This window comes from Berghia stephanieae, chromosome 12 (genome assembly GCF_034508935.2).
Source record: "Berghia stephanieae isolate SIO BIC M18660-M18661 chromosome 12, UCSD_Bste_1.3, whole genome shotgun sequence".
Taxonomy (NCBI): Eukaryota; Metazoa; Mollusca; class Gastropoda; order Nudibranchia; family Aeolidiidae; genus Berghia; species Berghia stephanieae.
In genome coordinates this window covers 3,067,517-3,087,516 of record NC_088371.1, presented here as the reverse complement: position 1 = coordinate 3,087,516, position 20,000 = coordinate 3,067,517, and the positions used below count along the sequence as shown (strand labels likewise).

Sequence of the window (20,000 nt, the reverse complement as noted above, 5' to 3'; positions counted from 1 at the left end):
CTCAAACCGAAAGCTGCAATTAACCGAGACGCCACGACCAAACAAAAGAAAAATCTGAGCATTCACTTTTGCCAACCACAAAACCGAAAACCCCATTGAGAGATACACCACAAACAATTCGAACTGCTTGAAAATCCCACAGACAAGAACACAAAACTACAGAAATTCTTTCTTCATTAGAACTATCTCGGACTGGAATGGGCTGGATGAACTGGTCATCATGGCACCACACCTAAACGATTTCAAGGCCCGACTGACATGGGCCTGCGCCCAATGAGGACGCCGCTGAAATACAACCAGACCATTGGTTTCTTCAGTGCCAACCATACAGATACAGTTGTGGATTGGACTGCAGTAGGCAGATCTGGAATGCTAGCACTCACCGTGACTGGAGTACCTGATTTAATTGTCATTTTATCTCTCTCTACTGGAATGCTAGCACTCACCGTGACTGGAGTACCTGATTTAATTCTGTCATTTTATCTCTCTACTGGAATGCTAGCACTCACCGTGACTGGAGTACCTGATTTAATTCTGTCATTTTATCTCTCTACTGGAATGCTAGCACTCACCGTGACTGGAGTACCTGATTTAATTGTGTCATTTTATCTCTCTCCACTGGAATGCTAGCACTCACCGTGACTGGAGTACCTGATTTAATTCTGTCATTTTATCTCTCTACTGGAATGCTAGCACTCACCGTGACAGGAGTACCTGATTTAATTCTGTCATTTTATCTCTCTCTACTGGAATGCTAGCACTCACCGTGACTGGAGTACCTGATTTAATTCTGTCATTTTATCTCTCTCTACTGGAATGCTAGCACTCACCGTGACTGGAGTACCTGATTTAATTCTGTCATTTTATCTCTCTACTGGAATGCTAGCACTCACCGTGACTGGAGTACCTGATTTAATTGTCATTTTATCTCTCTCTACTGGAATGCTAGCACTCACCGTGACTGGAGTACCTGATTTAATTCTGTCATTTTATCTCTCTCTACTGGAATGCTAGCACTCACCGTGACTGGAGTACCTGATTTAATTCTGTCATTTTATCTCTCTCCACTTCCAAAGCCTTCGACATCACAGTCAGCTCTTGTATCTGGTACCTCAGGTTTTCAACCTCTTTCTGATTGGCGGTGTTTGTCGTGGGAGTGGGGGCTCTAGGATCCCTGGTGATGATAGTTGTAGTTGCTGTTGTTGGTGGGGGTGGTGGTGGTGATGATGATGGTGATGATGGTGATGATGATGATGACAATGATGATGATGATAATGATGATGATGAAGGTAATGATTATGATGATAATGATGATGATGATGATGATGATGATGATGATGATGATGATGATGATGATGATGATGATGATGATGATGATGATATTGGTGATGATGATGAGAACTCAAATCATTGAAAAGAAACATTTTTTTTTTAAAACAAACGAAAAAAAGTTTTTCAAAGTAATATGAACAGGGAACCAAAGTTCATCCAAACTAGTGTAGTGTTTTGCTTTTTTTTTTTTGTTGGTTTGTTTTTATGGGTTATATGGCGCTTGAGACACATTTAGGTCATAGGTCATTTCAGTGCCAGTAAAATGGAAGAAAATGGGATAGTTAATCTAGATTTACAATTAAAAGCACACAAGAAAACTAAGAAAAAGGGGAATGGTTCAAATAGGGAACAGACGTTGAATTCCAATAACAACACTATCATTGTACTTAGCTTGAGATCACCTAAAATTTCATCCAGATACAAGCACAGGATCCCACTAAGAGGAACACACTTAAATCTTTCATTATACATTCAAAACTACAATATAACAATACATAGCAGAGAGATGATTAATAACAGAAAAAAATACCATCCCCCAAAACAATAACTATACATTTGACTGTTTCCCTCTCAGCCAAGGCCCCGGTCTACGGAAAGGACAAAACCAAGTAGACTCATTCCAAGACAAAAAGCCACCTCCCCCTTTTTGGTAACGAATGTAACACAAAATTCTTACCCTGGAGTGGGCGTGGCCTGGTTGGACATCCTTGACATTGACCTTGCACTTGACCTGGCACTAGAAAGTTGACTGGGCTCTCGTCTTTCATGGAATATCAATAGTAATGTTAAAGATAAGGATGATAATAATGATGATTATAATAACAAGAATAATAATAATAATAATAACAATAATAATAATAATAATAATAATAATAAGAGTAATGGTATAGATTCATAGTGCTCCAAAAACATTATCATTATTATTATTATTATCATTATCATTATAGGGAATAAGATTAGCAGAAGAGTAGCGACCCTTGATTGGACATCACCTTACAGAGAGAACGTCAACATGGTTTTGCGCATGCGTCTCTCTCGTCCTCGCTTTCGGTGAAGTGTCTCATGCCGCTTTCACCGGAAGCGAGGACGTGAGACGCATGCGCAAAACCATACTGACGTTCTCTCTCTAATAACTTTTCCGCCGGTGACGTCCAATCAAGAGACGCTACTCTTCCGCTAATCTCATTCCCTATTTTTTTTTTTTTAATTATTACTATTATTATTATTATTATTATTTATTATTAATATTATTATTACTAGCATTATTATTATTATAATAATTATAACAAAAGAAACCACTTTCACTCTTAGCAAAGTATCAACATCATCATCATCATCAATCTAATTAGAAAACAAACAACACTCCATCACAACGTTTCATAAACAAACCCTGTCTCACCTGTAGGTAATTCCATTAACTGTGGCTACGGCATCATCGGGCGGTCCAGGAGTGATGGCGCCAGTCATCGCAGATCCCGAGGTGACTGTCTCAGAATCCACCGATGACATCTGGTCTGACCAGGCTTGTTGTCCAGGCTTAGTCTGAGACGCTACGGCATGCTGGGATAGACAATATACAGCAAACGTCAGATACAACGGCCACATATAAATAACGACATTTTAGTTACGGTTGGGGAATGAGGAAGAAAAGTGTGATGTCAACAAACTGGTTCCTATCTCATTGGAAGTGTAAAACTACTCTACCGAAGGACTGAATACTCACTGAATAGGTGATAGGTTGATAGATAGGCAGGGAGGGAGGTAGGTAGGTTGGTGATAAGTTGATAGATAGGAAGGGAGGGAGGTAGGTAGGTTGGTGATAAGTTGATAGATAGGCAGGGAGGGAGGTAAGTAGGTTGGTGATAAGTTGATAGATAGGCAGGGAGGGAGGTAGGTAGGTTGGTGATAAGTTGATAGATAGGCAGGGAGGGAGGTAAGTAGGTAGGTAGGTGATAGGTTGATAGATAGGCAGGGAGGGAGGTAAGTAGGTAGGTTGGTGATAAGTTGATAGATAGGCAGGGAGGGAGGTAAGTAGGTAGGTAGGTGATAGGTTGATAGATAGGCAGGGAGGGAGGTAAGTAGGTAGGTAGGTGATAGGTTGATAGATAGGCAGGGAGGGAGGTAAGTAGGTAGATAGGTGATAGGTTGATAGATAGGCAGGGATGGAGGTAAGTAGGTAGGTAGGTGATAGGTTGATAGATAGGCAGGGAGGGAGGTAAGTAGGTAGGTAGGTGATAGGTTGATAGATAGGCAGGGAGGGAAGTAAGTAGGTAGGTAGGTGATAGGTTGATAGATAGGCAGGGAGGGAGGTAAGTAGGTAGGTTGGTGATAAGTTGATAGATAGGAAGGGAGGGAGGTAGGTAGGTTGGTGATAAGTTGATAGATAGGCAGGGAGGGAGGTAAGTAGGTAGGTAGGTGATAGGTTGATAGATAGGCAGGGAGGGAGGTAAGTAGGTAGGTAGGTGATAGGTTGATAGATAGGCAGGGAGGGAGGTAAGTAGGTAGGTTGGTGATAAGTTGATAGATAGGCAGGGAGGGAGGTAAGTAGGTAGGTAGGTGATAGGTTGATAGATAGGCAGGGAGGGAGGTAAGTAGGTAGGTAGGTGATAGGTTGATAGATAGGCAGGGAGGGAGGTAAGTAGGTAGGTAGGTGATAGGTTGATAGATAGGCAGGGATGGAGGTAAGTAGGTAGGTAGGTGATAGGTTGATAGATAGGCAGGGAGGGAGGTAGGTAGGTGATAAGTTGATAGATAGGAAGGGAGGGAGGTATGTTGGTAGGTTGGTGATAGGTTGATAGGTAGGCAGGGAGGGAGGTAAGTAGGTAGGTAGGTGATAGGTTGATAGATAGGCAGGGAGGGAGGTAAGTAGGTAGATAGGTGATAGGTTGATAGGTAGGCAGGGAGGGAGGTAAGTAGGTAGGTAGGTGATAGGTTGATAGGTAGGCAGGGAGGGAGGTAAGTAGGTAGGTAGGTGATAGGTTGATAGATAGGCAGGAGGGAGGTAAGTAGGTAGGTAGGTGATAGGTTGATAGATAGGCAGGGAGGGAGGTAAGTAGGTAGGTAGGTGATAGGTTGATAGATAGGCAGGGAGGGAGGTAAGTAGGTAGGTAGGTGATAGGTTGATAGATAGGCAGGGAGGGAGGTAAGTAGGTAGGTAGGTGATAGGTTGATAGATAGGCAGGGAGGGAGGTAAGTAGGTAGGTAGGTGATAGGTTGATAGATAGGCAGGGAGGGAGGTAAGTAGGTAGGTAGGTGTTAGGTTGATAGATAGGCAGGGAGGGAGGTAAGTAGGTAGGTAGGTGATAGGTTGATAGATAGGCAGGGAGGGAGGTAGGTAGGTTGGTGATAAGTTGATAGATAGGAAGGGAGGGAGGTATGTTGGTAGGTTGGTGATAGGTTGATAGGTAGGCAGGGAGGGAGGTAAGTAGGTAGGTAGGTGATAGGTTGATAGATAGGCAGGGAGGGAGGTAAGTAGGTAGGTAGGTGATAGGTTGATAGGTAGGCAGGGAGGGAGGTAAGTAGGTAGGTAGGTGATAGGTTGATAGATAGGCAGGGAGGGAGGTAAGTAGGTAGGTAGGTGATAGGTTGATAGGTAGGCAGGGAGGAAGGTAAGTAGGTAGGTAGGTGATAGGTTGATAGGTAGGCAGGGAGGGAGGTAAGTAGGTAGGTAGGTGATAGGTTGGCAGGGGGTGGACAGGTTAGTGGACTGGCCTTGCAGGCGTCATGTCTTGTCCTATTTGTTACATGTTACTATTGACTTGGGACCCATTGTAATGCAATTTTAGCACATTTATTGGATATCGCGCTGAAAAAAAACCGCTCATTTATGTAGGTAGGTTAGTCGGTAGGTAGGTAGATTGGTAGATAAGCAGTTAGGTAGTTAGATAAATTAGGCAGATAAGTAGGTAGACAGGTAGGTAGGTAGGCATATATAGGTAGGTAGGTGGGCAATAGGTAGATAAACAGGTAGGTTGTTAGATAAGTAGGTGAATAGGCAAATAGGTAGGTAGGCAGATGGGTAGGTAGACAGATAGGTTGGTAGGCAGATAGGTAGAAGACCGGTAGATAAGCGGATATGTAGGTAGATAGGTAGGTAGATATGTAGGCAGATAGGTAGGTAGGTAGGCAGATATGTAGGTACGTAGGCAGATAGGTGGGTAGGTAGGTAGATATGTAGGCAGATAGGTAGGTAGGTAGGCAGATATGTAGGTACGTAGGCAGATAGGTAGGTAGGTAGGTACATAGGCAGATAGGTAGGTAGGTAGGCAGGTAGGTAGGTAGGTAGGCAGATAGGTAGGTACATAGGCAGATAGGTAGGTAGGTAGGTAGGCAGATATGTAGGTAGGTAGGTAGGCAGATAGGTAGGCAGATAAGTAGGTAAGTAGGTAGATAGGTAGGTAAGTAGGCAGATAGGTGGGTAAATAGGCAGATAGGTAGGTAGGTAGGTAGGCAGATAAGTAGGCAGATAGGTAGGCAGATAAGTAGGCAGATAAGTAGGTAGGTAGGTAGGTAGGTAGGTGGTAGATTGGTAGGTGGGTAGGTAGACAAATGTGTAAATCAGTAATTAAAGTGAGCTTTATATAGCGCAATATCCACTAAATGTGCTCAAAGCGCTTTACAAATCTTTACAAATTTTGTAAATCAGTAATACCTGATTCCGTAGTTGTGAGAGCTCCATCTCCAGCATCTTGACTTGTGATTCCTTCTGGGCGGCGATCAGCTTCAGCTGTTCCACAATGTTGTTGTCCTGCTGGCTTTTCATGTTCATTTGCAACAGCTGCTGTTGCTGTTGCTGGTGCTGCATGTTCTGCTTGCTGCACGACTGCTCCATCATGTCTTTCAACTGTTTTTGTTGTTTCTGAAAATTTAGATAATAAAAAAAGATACAGACAACTGACGTGACTTTGCCTCTTGGGGTGACCATGTACCTCAGGTCGACTGATTTTTGGGGATAGTTTTTTTTCTTGTATTTTTCTTTCTAGCTTTGTCTGGCACTTCTCATACACACTTGTTCAGAACGTTATCTAGTACCGGTGCCTGCTCCTTAATGTCTTAATATGATATTTTCATATGACTACCACTCACCATCAATGCCTCAATAAACTCGTCATCGTTCTGACTTTTTCTAAGCAACGTTTGAACCTGAGCCTTCAACCCTTTCAATTCATTGGACAGTACTTTATTTCTGTGTGAAAAACAAATAAGAGATAGAAAAATGGATTTAAACCTTAATATCATATGAAATTAATATCCTATCACAGCTTTATCACATCATATCATATGAAATCATATTATATTATATGAAACCATATTATATTATATGAAACCATATTATAAATCATATCATGTTACATCATATCATATGAAATCATATTATAAATCATATCATGTTACATCATATCATAATTATATGAAATCATATTATATACCATATCATATCATATCAAATCATATTATATACCATATCATATCATATCAAATCATATTATATACCATATCATATCATATCAAATCATATTATATACCATATCATATCATATCAAATCATATTATATACCATATCATATCATATCAAATCATATTATATATCATATCATTTCACATCATATCACATATGAAAGGCGAATAGGAGTAAATGCTTTAAGTGCCTTGGATAAGACCAAGTAATAAAAGTATTTCAAATCAGTCACCCATCAATGGCAATGTAAAGCGCTTTGAGCACATTTAGTGGATATTGCTCAAGGTTTATTGTTTCGCTATGTAATACCATTCCACTGGCTTAAAAAAAAAAAAACAAAAAAAAAAAAAAAAAAAAAAAAAAGATTAAAACAAACAACAAAAAAGAAAAAACCCCCCCCCCCCCCCCCCAAACAAAAACAAAACAACAATATACACACCTGGTTTTTGATGCGTCCAGTTTATTTTTCACCTTTTCATGATCATCCTCCAAGACTCTAAGCTTGTTCATGGAGACCTGTGAAAAATGTATTGGACTTGATTGACTGGTACTGTTAGTCTGGGGGGGGGGAGGGGGGTTAAGGCATTGCAATGTGATCCGGAAGGCAATTTGGTTTTTTTCCTTGGGCAAGTTTGTAAACCCCCAACTTTCTCACTTGGACAGCATGGTTGATTCTTGTTGACATCAGACATCTTGTTTGATGGATTATCTATATTCCTTTGTGGAATGCCTAGGCAACGGTATCTTATGATGCTGCGGCGGTAGGGCATAATTTAATTAGTCTGTAAGAATTCCTTTAGAAAACCATTAGGCTAACAGAGCCGAAGTTTATCCCCAGTTTCAATAGTGTGAAACTTACGATAGCAATTGCATGCTACCCTTTGGATAGGACGTTCTTCTATTGCAAAATACTTCCAACTAGATCGAACAGACCCAGCTACCCAAATTACTGATGGGTGAACAAGAAGATTAGAAAAGAAATCTCGACTGCACCTGGGAATCGATCTCAATGAATTTGTGTGTGAAGCGAATGCTCTACCAACTGAGCAGTTGGGACCCCAATTAGTATGTAAGCCTTGTGAGAAAATGAGGCCAGCCATGATAACATTTTTGGCAAGTGTCATACAGCAAGACCATATAATCGTACAAAGGGGTGCTAACGGTGACTTATAAATTATCCAAAATTAAGAAAAGGCTTTTGTAGGGCTGAATAAAATCTTATCTAATAGTAATAATTAGAGCTTTTTTCAGTTTTTTTGAGCTTTTATATAGCGTGATATCCACTAAACATGCTCAAAGCACTTTACAAGGGTCCCCGACCAACAGCAACATTTAACATGTAGGGCAAGACAGGACGCCTGTAAGGTGATATTAAAAATGTTTCGGACAGAGACAACGCTGTTAACGGCCAGTTACTCATTTTACACCTGAGTACAGTGAGTTAAAGAGTCTTTCCAAGGACTCAACTATGCACCGAGCGAGGCTCAAACCCAGGACCTTCCAATCCGAAAGTGAGTGTCATACCACTAGACCACATAATCTTTAACATATCTAGCTTTTTGGGCATCCAAACCTCCAGAGATTCTTTCCGTTCTTTCTCCGCCCTTCGTAGTTCCTCTCTATATCGATCTTCCTGCCTTTTCCTTGCTGTGGTTACTTTGTCTGCCCCACCCATCACGTCACTGGCCGGTGGGCCTTCATAGCGGACCTTCAGTTCCTCTATCTGAAAGAGAATGACATGGATAACTAATAAATAAGGCCTTCAATAAACTCTATTGGCATTTATTATTATTATTATTATTATTATTATTATTATTATTATTATTATTATTATTAATAATAATAATAATAATAATAATAATATTAATAATAATAATAATTATAATAATAATAATAATAATAATAATAATAATAATAATAATAATAATAATAATAATAATAATAATAATAATAATATCAATGATGATGATGATAATAATAATAATAATAATAATAATAATAATAATAATAATAATAAAAATAAAAATAATAATAATAATAATAATAATAATAATAATAATAATAATAATAATAATAATAATAATAATAATAATAATAATAATAATAATAACAATAATACGGTTTAATATCGGGATTATATAAAAAGTTTTTTTAAAAATGAAATTTTAGTACGAAGTGCTTATAAATGTAGACCACAGTATTCACGCATACCTTCTGTTGTAGTGCAATGATCTGCTGCGCTCTTCCTCTCCACTGACTAGTTTCATTCAAAAGAGATGGAATGTTGACGGTCTCCCCAATCTCCTGAGACAAAACCTGAAAGGAGAATTTCCAAATGCGTCATCATCATAATAATTAATGTGGTCGAACCCGAGCCCTTCAAACTCAAACAAGGTTTATTTCAATCAATCATAATGAAAACATGTCTGGTTCATTCTTGGCCATCATTCGTTTCTCGTTCACTCTCAACTGTCATTACATACAATAACAAACATCTCAACAGGAAAGCGACATAGCACAACAAGGGGAATAACACACGAAATAATCCATTAACATAAACAATAACATAATTGCATCCCCTAGACTTTATATTTAAAAAAAAAGAATTTTTTTAAAAGTCGTCCGTCAGAGCGATGAGGCCCAGGGAGCCAGAGTTTATCCCGGTTTCTATAGCGTGAAACAGACAATAGCAATTGCTTGCTATCATTTGGATGGGATGCTAGTCTGTCACAAAGTACTTTCTGGCAAATCTAGCACACCCAGATACCCATTCACTGCTGGGTAGACAGGGAGGTCAGAAAAACATCTTGATCTCGATGAAACACTACAGACGAATGAGATAATATGCCACATAATATCTCATTCTTCTGAATGACTCATTTAGGCATTTATAGATCTTGATATTTCGACACAAACCTTATGGGCAACCTTTAACTCTTGTCTGAGTTGCTGGCACTGATTACGGAAGTCTGAAAGTCTCATCTCAGATTGTTTGAGTCTGTCCTGCAGAGCTTTGACATCAACAGAGTCGTCGTCCTTGTTAGAGTCTGATGACTGCAGCACACCAGTGGCCGCAGACCGAATGCTGCGTAGGCTGACCATGGACCCCATGACTGACCCACTGGGCGTGTTGTCCAGGGTCGGGGGCTGAGACTGGAGCTATTGGAAGAAAGGAATTCATTGGATATACGTTACAGTGAATGACATAATCTAGCAATGAATATCCCGCACAAATCTTTGGGCCTCTTTTTCGCTCACGAAGTGCCCAAATTCGCGACAAAATATGGGACGAAGCCGTTCCGTACATGCTATTTTAAAAAATTAATTACGACGCTGTTTATTGATGAATATGACTAAAAGTTGGCACACAGTTAGAAAAAAGGTCATTTTAGATTATGTCAAGCGACAAAACTCGTGCGATTACCAGAAGACCGTTAAAAATAGATTTTTACTCTTTGGAGTAAAATATTTCTAAAACTACCGGGCGTGTAGGTTTTGTGGCTGACAAGGTAATACATGAACATTTCTTCTTTTTGGTTGTAAAATTTCGTATGAATATGACGAGTACTTTTCCTGTATTTTACAAAACACCATCCTAATTTGCTCTTCATTCGTAAAAGCCAAAGCCATTTTGCCCCCTACAGCCTGAATCACAAGTTCCAAACGACTTGGCACCAGGGTTGCCAGATTATCTTTCAACAAAATGCCAGGGGAAGACTCAAAAAATGCCAAAACACTCAAAAAATGCCAAAGTCTGTTGACTCCCACCCCTACGAAGAAAACTACTCACTTTTGATAGACAATTTACTATCATATCCTGGTGGCTTGCGTGTTTTCTTTTCTTTTCTTTTTGAATTACACTTAATTTCCTGTTGGGGTAATTTTTTACCTACTGACTACTAAGTGGAGTGCTAAACCACAACACCACGGTTGGATTTTAAGAATGAAAAAGAATACATTAACATGAAAGGTAAATACGTAAACAGTTAAATAATTATTGACACTTAAGAAAACTTACTGTTTCGTGTTTCTTATGAAACTTAATTAAGAAAAGGTGTCATTTGAAGTATAATATACAAGAAAAGAAAATGCCAAATGAAAATGCCAAATGCCAAATGATTTTTCTAATGCCAAACGGTTTTCAAAAATGCCAGATTTTTAGAATCTGGCATTTAAAATGCCAAACTGGCAACCCTGCTTGGCACCAAACAGCGGCTGAGCGAGTCGTGGCAAAGCGCTTTCTGATTGGTTGACCTCGTTTTAAAGTTCATGACTAGTCAAAATGTCTGCGCGGTCTCACTGGCAGAGGGGTGTTTATCGTCTGCCATTGCGTTTGGGTTCAATAAACAGCTGATAATTTGACTGTTTAATTTACAAGAATTTAAGAAATTATAATGTTAAAAGTTTTCGATTGCAATATGATCTACAATCTCAGCATGGGTTTAATTATTGTGTTCCAAGACAAGTTCCATCAGTAACCTTTGTCCCCTTGTCCAATTTCTCTTTTCCTTCTCTATATTTCTTTCGTTTATGTACGCAACCCCCCCCCCCCCCTCTCTCTCTCTCTCTCTCTCTCTCTCTCTCTCTCTCTCTCTCTCTCTCTCTCTCTGTGTGTGTGTGTGTGTGTGTTATATACCATCCAGCTCTAAAATTGTATAAGTTAGAATCTTCAAATGTTTTCATCATTTTCTCTATCAAATTTGCCATAAAATTGCCAAATTTCAATCTTTTAATTAATCCACTTATTACGCAAGTTACAACCAAAGGTCGAAAATAATGCCGAAAAAGCGTCCCATATTTTCGCGTTTTTTTCCTCTTTGCGGGTCATCCAAATAAATGACACCTTTGAAACTGCATAACTTGTTTATTTATGAATGGATTTTCAAAATTCAAAAACATTTTTACTCAGTGGAGATAGGGCTTTGATTTTAGACAAAATTTTCCTCAAAAAGAGAAAAAAACATTTTTCATAGTCATTGCTACATAATCAGTCGGATGGTGAAAAGGTTTGAACTGAGATATTGCCAGATATAATTAGCACCCAAGAAAAAGTAAGAGAAAGGGGGAAATGGTTCAAATAGGGACCAGATGTAGATTCCAAGAGCACACTATCAATGTACATACTTAGTTTGAGATCACTTAAAAATCTCATCCATACACCAGCACAAGACCCAATAACATTACATATGTTACAATGAATGACATAATCAGTCGGATGGTGAAAAGGTTTGAACTGAGATATTGCCTAGTTTAATTAGAAGGTCAATTTTCATCAAAAATGAATTCTTGTCATAAATGATTAAATCAACCCTTTTTGTACATCTTCGGCAAATATCAAAGCTTAATTTCACTTCTAAATATATTTTAAAAGCTAGTCAAGTTGAAAAAGTATGAAATTTGTGAAAAGTTGCTGGATATTTTCCATTCAGAAAAGTGAGTGGAGCAGGCACTTATGTTGGTAACAACAAGATATGAAGTGAGTAGAAAAGTGCCAGAAGACAATAGAGAATAAAAAATTTTTTTCGCGGCGGTGGTGGGGTTTGAACCTGCGACCTTATTGGTACGACAACTCCGCCTGGCAGGTGAGAGCGTGGCTCTACCGTGTGAGCTATCCACGAACACAAAAATATTCGTTTCAAACCCAAAGTCATTTCTAGATCCCTCTCTCACCCACTTCTTGAGATCGCCGATTCGTTCACCACCATCGCGAAGTAATTTTGACCAGCAGTTAAGCTTAATAGCCAATATTCTCATCACAAACATATAACATAGAAACGATTGAGACATTGAGTATGCTCCGGTGTATGGGGTGAATTTTTAATTCAGAAAAGTGAGTGGAGCAGGCACTTATGTTGGTAACAACAAGATATGAAGTGAGTAGAAAAGTGCCAGAAGACAATAGAGAATAAAAAATTTTTTTCGCGGCGGTGGTGGGGTTTGAACCTGCGACCTTATTGGTACGACAACTCCGCCTGGCAGGTGAGAGCGTGGCTCTACCGTGTGAGCTATCCACGAACACAAAAATATTCGTTTCAAACCCAAAGTCATTTCTAGATCCCTCTCTGACCCACTTCTTGAGATCGCCGATTCGTTCACCACCATCGCGAAGTAATTTTGACCAGCAGTTAAGCTTAATAGCCAATATTCTCATCACAAACATATAACATAGAAACGATTGAGACATTGAGTATGCTCCGGTGTATGGGGTGAATTTTTAATTCAGAAAAGTGAGTGGAGCAGGCACTTATGTTGGTAACAACAAGATATGAAGTGAGTAGAAAAGTGCCAGAAGACAATAGAGAATAAAAAAAAATTTTCGCGGCGGTGGTGGGGTTTGAACCTGCGACCTTATTGGTACGACAACTCCGCCTGGCAGGTGAGAGCGTGGCTCTACCGTGTGAGCTATCCACGAACACAAAAATATTCGTTTCAAACCCAAAGTCATTTCTAGATCCTCTCTCACCCACTTCTTGAGATCGCCGATTCGTTCACCACCATCGCGAAGTAATTTTGACCAGCAGTTAAGCTTAATAGCCAATATTCTCATCACAAACATATAACATAGAAACGATTGAGACATTGAGTATGCTCCGGTGTATGGGGTGAATTTTTAATTCAGAAAAGTGAGTGGAGCAGGCACTTATGTTGGTAACAACAAGATATGAAGTGAGTAGAAAAGTGCCAGAAGACAATAGAGAATAAAAAAAATTTTTCGCGGCGGTGGTGGGGTTTGAACCTGCGACCTTATTGGTACGACAACTCCGCCTGGCAGGTGAGAGCGTGGCTCTACCGTGTGAGCTATCCACGAACACAAAAATATTCGTTTCAAACCCAAAGTCATTTCTAGATCCCTCTCTCACCCACTTCTTGAGATCGCCGAAAAATTCATATCTTGTGGATATTTTCCCAAACATCTGACCATAACTTCATGAAAAATCACCCGATTTAGTTCAAATAAAGATTAAAATGCTCTGTGAGGACATCCTTTCAGAAAATGCAAATAAAAATCAAATCCACAATTTTCACCTTCCGACTGATTATGTCATACACTGACTCATATAAACAGAAAGTTGAATACAAATCAAATATGATTGGTTAAATGAGCAATTTCTAAAAATACAATTTCAGTTGTTATACTCAAACACAATTTTCATGCCAACTTTTCTATGGATACAAGTAAATTTCTATACAATTTTTCCACTTTTCTACGTATATAAGTAAATTTCTTTACATTTTTCCACTTTTCCATGTATACAAGTAAATTTCTATACACTTTTCCACTTTTCTATGTGCGAAATTCTTTATAGACTTTTACTAATGAAGTTACATAAAATCAATTCTAAATTTCACTGGTTGTTTTTTATTTTCAAATATATGTTTTTGATAGGTGTAATAAATATCTGAAAAAGACATGCAAAAAAATTTGAGGAAACCATTCATAAAGAATAAGAAGGGAAAAAATTTGAGAGATTCGAATGAACTTGAGGAAACTGCGTTCAGGAAAACTGTGCTCAAGGAAACTGTACTTGAGTGTAAATTGTACTTAAAATAAAAATTTCCAGCATCAGGTGACACAATATACAAACCTGGAGTTGTAAGTCATGACATTTTCAACTCCAACACCATTGTGGTGATCCCAACACCAAAACAGTGAAACACAATGATACAATGCATCACAAACTTACAATGCCAATAGTTCAGTTGGTAGAGCATTCGCTTCGCACACAAAGGGACCAAGATCAAGCCAGGGTGCAATTGAGATTTTTTTCTGTGTCCACGTTAATTATTTTCTTTCTATTAAACTATATGTAAAACAATGAGGGATCACTTTTATAATCCGTTGTACTCATAATATGTGACCCGCCGTCTCAAAACGGTATTATGTCTGGATGAATCGGATCCTGAAAACTAAATTTAAAATTGAAGAGGGAGGAAATACGGACTTTTGAGCTTTTTCCAATGAAACAAATTACATTTATTCTCCTCTATACCGAATAGAATTTAACCCTGTTTCATAATTGCGACTATATATTTAATTTTCAACACCTGGGTCGACTCGACATACTACCGCTTTGAGATGCAGGGTCACATATTTCTTTCTTCTTTAGTCCATCAGAGCCCTCAGGCCCATGGAGCCGGAGTTTATCCAAGTTTCTATAGCACGAAACAGATAAGAACAATTGCTTGTTATAATTTGGATAGGATGTTAGTCTGTCACAAAGTACTTTCCACCCAGCAGTGAAAGGGTAGCTGAGTCTATTAGATTTAGGGAAAAGTACTTTGCAATAGACTAGTGTCCTATCCAAAGGATACCAAGCAATTGCTATTGAACTTTTCACACTATAGAAACAAGGATATACTCCAGCTTCATGAGCCTAATGCATCTGAAGGAAATAGAACATGAACAGACAACTACAAACACAGCTTTCTCCCCACAAACACTAAATGACTGGAATGTCCTGTCACTGGATATACCAGACGTTGAATGCTTGGAAACTTTCAAAACAGTTTAGAATGCACTAGCTCGAAAAAGTAATCTGTGACTGTTCCCTGTTTTAATTGGACTGTACTTTTTTATTTTTGAGCTTTTATAAATAGCGCAATATCAGCTAAATGTGCTCAAAGCGCTTTACAAGGGGTCCCTGGTCAACAGCAACATTTAACATTTCAGACGGGATATGACGCCTGTTAGGCAATGTTATAATTTTTTCGGACAGTGACAAACACTGGTAACGGCCAGGTACTCATTTTACACGCGAGTACGGTGAGAGAATGTGAGTAAAGAGTTTTCTCCCAGGACTCAACTATGCATCAAGTGAGGCTCGAACCCAGGATCTTCCGATCCGAAAGCAAGTGTCATACCACATAGCCGCACTGTAACTGAACACCTACCATGATGGGCCCGTGGGGCCCTTTGCAAATACAAGCCATTGAAGATTGAAATACAAACCTGGAGTTGTAAGTCGTGGCATTTTTTCTGGAATTGTTTACATCTTGTCTTTTCTGACTCTTTCTCGGCTGTCAACTCTCTCACTTTCTTACTCAGTTCAACGATTTTGGTGGCTGCTGTTTCACTCGTCACAGATAAGTCTGAGGAAGAAATGGAGATGAATGGAAATAATAATATTGTCATTATAACCTTTTTGGCAAAGAGAAACACAATAATTTTATTATATCATTATCACCAAATACTCATTGAGATCTATTCTTTATATAAAATAGAATAATACAAAATAAAATGCGGATATGTGGTCTTGGGGTATGACACTCGTCATCGGATCGGAAGGTCCAGGGTTCGAGTCCCACTGTGAGTGGTGCATGATTGAGTCTCTGGAAAAGGCCCTTTACTCACAGTCTAGCACTGAACTCAGGTGTAGAATGAGTATCTGGCCAGTAACAGCATTGTATGTAGTTTTACCAATCAGATATAATGTCTCGTTCCAAACGTTAAGTGTTGCTGTTGGCTAGGGACCATTTTGCAAAGGGCAATGAGCACATTTTGGATACTGCATTATATAAAAGCTCAAATTTTATATAAAAGGCATTCAAGAAATATTCATACATATGCGTATCAGTCTGACTAAGAAAAAACGATTTTGAGGAAGAATTATATCTTGATCCACTGACAATTATTATTATTTATAATTGCTATTCCTTTATTTCAGTCAAAACACAGCAGATGGTTACAAAAAATTCTTCTTTTTTTTTAAAATTTACCAAACAAAATCAATTACAAAATAGTGGAAGGAGGGAATCCGAATGGCTCAGTTGGTATGGTACTCGCTTCACATGTAAAAGGAATAGATGTCGATCCCAGGAAAAGTTGAGATTGAATTATCACCCCCCCCCCTCCCCAACCCCCAAAGTAGGGATTGGGTAGCTGGGTCTGTTTGATCTGGTGGAAAGTACTTTGTGACAGACTAACATCCTATCCAAATTATAACAAGCAATTGTTATTATCTGTGTTGATCTGGTGGAAAGTACTTTGTGACAGACTAACATCCTATCCAAATTATAACAAGCAATTGTTATTATCTGTTTCACGCTATAGAAACTTGGATAAACTCCGGCTCCATGGGCCTGAGGGCTCAGATGGACTAAAGAAGAAAGAAATATTATGAGTACAACGGATGATAAAAGTGATCTCTCATTGTTTTATATATAGTTTAATAGAAAGAAAATATTTAACATGGACACAGATAAAACATGGAGGAAATAGATTTGTTGTTCAATCAGCTCCACTTGAATGCCTAACCCAAACCTTTTTTTTAAGAACATTAGTCTTTTCCTTCAATCACCAGCAAATCTATAAAATGATAACAATACAATGTTTCCTTTCAATCCATGATTTGAATTGATGCTGTGCGTTTATACAAACTACTCACAACATCTGCCAGCCATATATAACGTACCAATACATAAAGCCTATGTGTAACCTTGATTGTTTATTGATTGATAGAATTTAGTGGTAACTACTAGAAAAAAATGGCTGGCAAAAAGCAATAACAAAGAGCTGAGCGATGTCAACTTTGTTCCTTCTATACACATATAATTTGTTTCAACATTCAGAGAAAGCTACAGTTGCTCACCTATAGCATTCGATGCCTGCTCCTCTTTTTTCTTCTTGGACTGTCGAATTTCAAAATCTTTTTCACTGAGCAGTTTATAAAGTCTTCCATTTTCATCTTTCAGTTGCTGAAATTCAATGGAGTGAAAATATCATTATTATTCCAGCCCTCTCCCTAAATAGTAACGTGTAATGATATCATTTTTGCAATAATAATTTGTGACATAAGACTATCAAACATTAAATTTCACAAAATTAGATTTTTGAAAAAATAAGTATTGTTTAAGTTTCTTTGAACATGTCTGTTATTCAAAGATGACGAAATTGGAATCGACTGAGGGGTAGAATAAATGATATCTTAGACTCTTGCATTTTGGAATTCAAACTTTGTTCCCAACGTGTACTCGCAAGCTCGTCAGCAGTTGGGAACACATCCGGAATTTCAAAAAGCAAGAGTGTAAGAATCGTATATTATTCCAGCCCTCCCATTGGAAAATGCTATACTTTCTTAGTAAATATGTCATCGTTGAATAATGCTTTGAACGCCTTGAATAAAAATTTTATTTAACGATTGTAGTATATTTTCGCATATTTTATTGGTGAGAAATTAGGTGTAAAAGACAGCTGATTATTATAAATAATCTTTTGGTGGGCAGGAATACAAATCCAACGTTTTTAGTTTTGGGTCAAATTGTCATTCAAGCAGAAAGAGAAAAATACAAATCATGGCAAATCAAAGTATTACTACCATACAATTAGTCACGAAATATCTAAGAATCTTACACCTATCATCCGAGGGGTGGAATAAACTTATTTTTTCAATTCTTTATTTTTGTTATCATGCAATGACACATACTCACAAGCTCATAGTGTTATATGACAAGATAAAAAAATAACTAGTTTAATAAATACAAAGAAATTAAAGAATTGTATATTACACCTTATTTCATTATGTCTGTCATTTACTTTTGTCGCAACCGTATGTTAATAATCCATAAATACTCGATCATGAGTCATCAACCATGGTCTATGAGAGAGAGAGAGAGAGAGAGAGAGAGAGAGAGAGAGAGAGAGAGAGAGAGAGAGAGAGAGAGAGAGAGAGAGAGAGAGAGATACCTTGATAGATGACAAAGACTCACTGTCTCCAACAGTATTATATCAGGATGTACAAGGTGAAGGACATTCTATTTATAGCCTCAAACATCAAACTTGGGGTTCGTTTCTCTTTGTGATGGTGGAGAATAAATATTATTTCATGTCTTGAAAACACGCAAAGTTTGTATTTTTTATTATTTTATTTCTATATTCACTTTTCAGAGTATGAGATATCATTCCGATATAATACTGTTTTGAGATCTGGGTTACAAATATGATGACTGGAATAAATTGGAGAAGCAAATAGGACACATACCCTTATCTGGTCATTGAGATGATCGACGAGCTCTTCGGAGACATAACCATAGCCTTTACTTGTGTGGTCTGCAAGCTAGGGACAAAAAAAAAAGAATCGCAAAGTAAAAGCCATTGTAGCAGTTGTGTGGTCTTAGTTCCATTAGAATATTATATTATAGATGATGAAGATTATTATCATTATAATAAAATAAATATAATAGAATTCCCTTTATTCATCCAGTAGGGGAAATTTGTCTCTAAGGTCTATTCCAAGGAAAGACTGGAGTAACCCAGGCATCAGCCGCAGTGCAGCGCAGCAAATTGAGCTAGGACGAGGTGACTTGCTCAAGGTCACACAACACAGCGGTGGGTGATTGAACTCGGTACCGTTCGGGTACGAAGTAAAGATCTTTCCACTGAGCCATGCTGCCCCTAATATTATCATCACTATCATTATTAATCATTATTATTATTATCATCACTATCATTATTAATCATTATTATTATTATCATTATTATTATTATTATTATTATTATTATTATTATTATTATTATTATTATTATTATTATGATGATTATTATTATTATTATGATTATTATTATTATTATTATTATTATTATTATTATTATTATTATTATTATTATTATTATTATTATTATTATTATTATCATTATTATTATTATCATTATTATTATTATTATTATTATTATTATTATTATTATTATTATTATTATTATTATTATTATTATCATTATCATTTTTATTATTATCATTATTATTATTATTATTATTAGTATTATTATTATTATTATTATTATTATTATTATCATCATCATCATCATCACCATCATCTGCATTATCATCATTTTCATCACAATATATAATCAAAACAAACCTTTAAATTCAAATCATCTTCCACTATGAAGGTCCCAGAACTGTTGTCTTTGTCCTGTTTTCCCTTCTTCTCATTTTTCTTTTCCTCTTTCTTTTTCCTCCTTTCGAGGAGTTTCTGCTGCTGTTGCTCTTGCAGTTGTTGGAACTGTTGCTTCAGCCCAACATCTCCTGCTTCCATTCTTGGATCACCTTTAAATATCATAAAGAGAAGAAGGTAAATACTGTTATCTACAACATTTAGAGGACAGCAGATATCGAAAAAATACTACTTGAGCATACATCACACCGCTAAATGTGCTCAAAGCACTTTACAAGGGGTCCAAAGGAGCTTACGGGGGAGACCTTCCGAAAGCTCC

At 37.7% G+C, this 20,000-nt stretch overlaps 1 protein-coding gene across 2 annotated transcripts in view; it reads right to left on the bottom strand.

Annotated features, from left to right (window-relative positions):
- LOC144958309 (uncharacterized) overlaps positions 1-20,000 on the bottom strand; it is a 31,365-nt gene that overhangs the window by 10,714 nt on the left and 651 nt on the right. Inside the window, exons 2-14 of one of the 2 annotated variants that reach the window (XM_078890196.1) lie at positions 19,646-19,833; positions 18,769-18,843; positions 17,380-17,485; positions 15,741-15,880; positions 9,707-9,949; positions 9,002-9,106; positions 8,364-8,513; positions 7,230-7,306; positions 6,418-6,517; positions 5,984-6,190; positions 2,732-2,892; positions 2,009-2,092; positions 1,022-1,174 (exon numbers count right to left, since the gene is read on the bottom strand). In XM_078890196.1, coding sequence (XP_078746322.1) covers positions 1,022-1,174; positions 2,009-2,092; positions 2,732-2,892; positions 5,984-6,190; positions 6,418-6,517; positions 7,230-7,306; positions 8,364-8,513; positions 9,002-9,106; positions 9,707-9,949; positions 15,741-15,880; positions 17,380-17,485; positions 18,769-18,843; positions 19,646-19,822 — 1,778 coding nt within the window. In that variant the 5' untranslated portion in view covers positions 19,823-19,833. The remainder of the gene's footprint in view (positions 1-1,021; positions 1,175-2,008; positions 2,093-2,731; positions 2,893-5,983; positions 6,191-6,417; positions 6,518-7,229; positions 7,307-8,363; positions 8,514-9,001; positions 9,107-9,706; positions 9,950-15,740; positions 15,881-17,379; positions 17,486-18,768; positions 18,844-19,645; positions 19,834-20,000) is intronic. The other variant, XM_078890197.1, reaches the window with a different exon arrangement.